The sequence below is a fragment of the Aureococcus anophagefferens genome (assembly GCF_000186865.1).
Source record: "Aureococcus anophagefferens unplaced genomic scaffold AURANscaffold_8, whole genome shotgun sequence".
NCBI lineage: Eukaryota > Pelagophyceae > Pelagomonadales > Pelagomonadaceae > Aureococcus > Aureococcus anophagefferens.
In genome coordinates, this window is record NW_008705568.1 from 1,930,498 (window position 1) to 1,931,556 (window position 1,059).

The following is a 1,059-nucleotide window of genomic DNA, read 5'->3' on the forward strand; positions in this document are numbered from 1 at the left end:
GGCGACGCGGACGACGACGTCCCGCCGGACCTGTCGCGCGCGTTCGCCGCCGCGGCGCGCGCCGCGGCGCCCCCGGGCCGCGCCGCGGCCTACGTCGAGGTCCCCGGCGCGGACCACTACGCCGTCATGGACGCGGCGGCCCCGGCCTTCGCCGCGATCTGGGACGCGGCCGAGGCCATGCTCGCGCGGCGCGCGGCGACCTAGGACGACTCACCGGCACGCGCCGCCGACGAGGTAGGTCCAGGTCGCGTTCCGCGCCGGCGCGAAGGGGCCCCAGGCCGCGCCCCGGGCCCGCGCGACGGCCGCGGCGGCCCGCCGCGCCGCGGCGCTCGCCGCGTCGCCGCGGCGGTCCGCCGCGTCGCGCCAGAACGCGAGGCACTCGCAGCAGCTCGAGTTGGTCGCGCCGAGGAACGCGGCGAGCGCGTCGAGCGCCGCGCGCCGCGCGGCCGCGCCGCCGGCCGGCGCGTAGAGGCAGTCCACGGGCAGCACGGCGACGGCGCCCGGGTCCGCCGCGCGGACCGCCTCGAGCTGGCCCGCGAGGGCCTCGACGTGCGCCGCGAGGAGGGCCGCGTGCGCGTCGCCGTCCCACTTCGCGTGGCTCGCGACGGCGGCGGCGAAGTCGCGGCGGAGGACGACGAGGCGCAGCGCCGCGGCCTGTGTGGAATTCAACCACTGGTTTTGGGTGGTCCTGACCAAACTTGAGAATTCTCTAGCTCGATCAAATCGAAGTCGATTCGGCTGATTTTTGGACGAATCGATTGCTCTCGTCGAGTTCTCGAAGCACAGCCGAAGAGCTTGCGTCGAAACTGTCGCATATGCGCACATTGAAGTCGGGTTGAAGATTTGATTTGCACACAGGCCGCGGCGCCCCGGAGCTGCGCCGCGAGGTCCGCGAGGTCGAGGGGCAACGGCGGCCGGCGCCGCGCGTCGACGGGGCCCGCGCGGAGCGGCGCGCCGCCCGCGGGGAAGGACCGCGACTCCACGAAGACCGCGCCCGGCGGCGCGGCCGCGAGCGCGCGCCGCAGCGCGGCCGGGTCGCCGACGCGGTCGTCGTGGAGT

At 76.3% G+C, this 1,059-nt stretch overlaps 1 protein-coding gene across 1 annotated transcript in view; it reads left to right on the top strand.

Moving 5' to 3' along the window:
* Positions 1-1,059, top strand: part of AURANDRAFT_64072 (hypothetical protein) — a gene marked incomplete at both ends in the record, with an annotated part of 11,651 nt that overhangs the window by 363 nt on the left and 10,229 nt on the right. Inside the window, one exon of the mRNA XM_009038404.1 lies at positions 859-887. Coding sequence (XP_009036652.1) covers positions 859-887 — 29 coding nt within the window. The remainder of the gene's footprint in view (positions 1-858; positions 888-1,059) is intronic.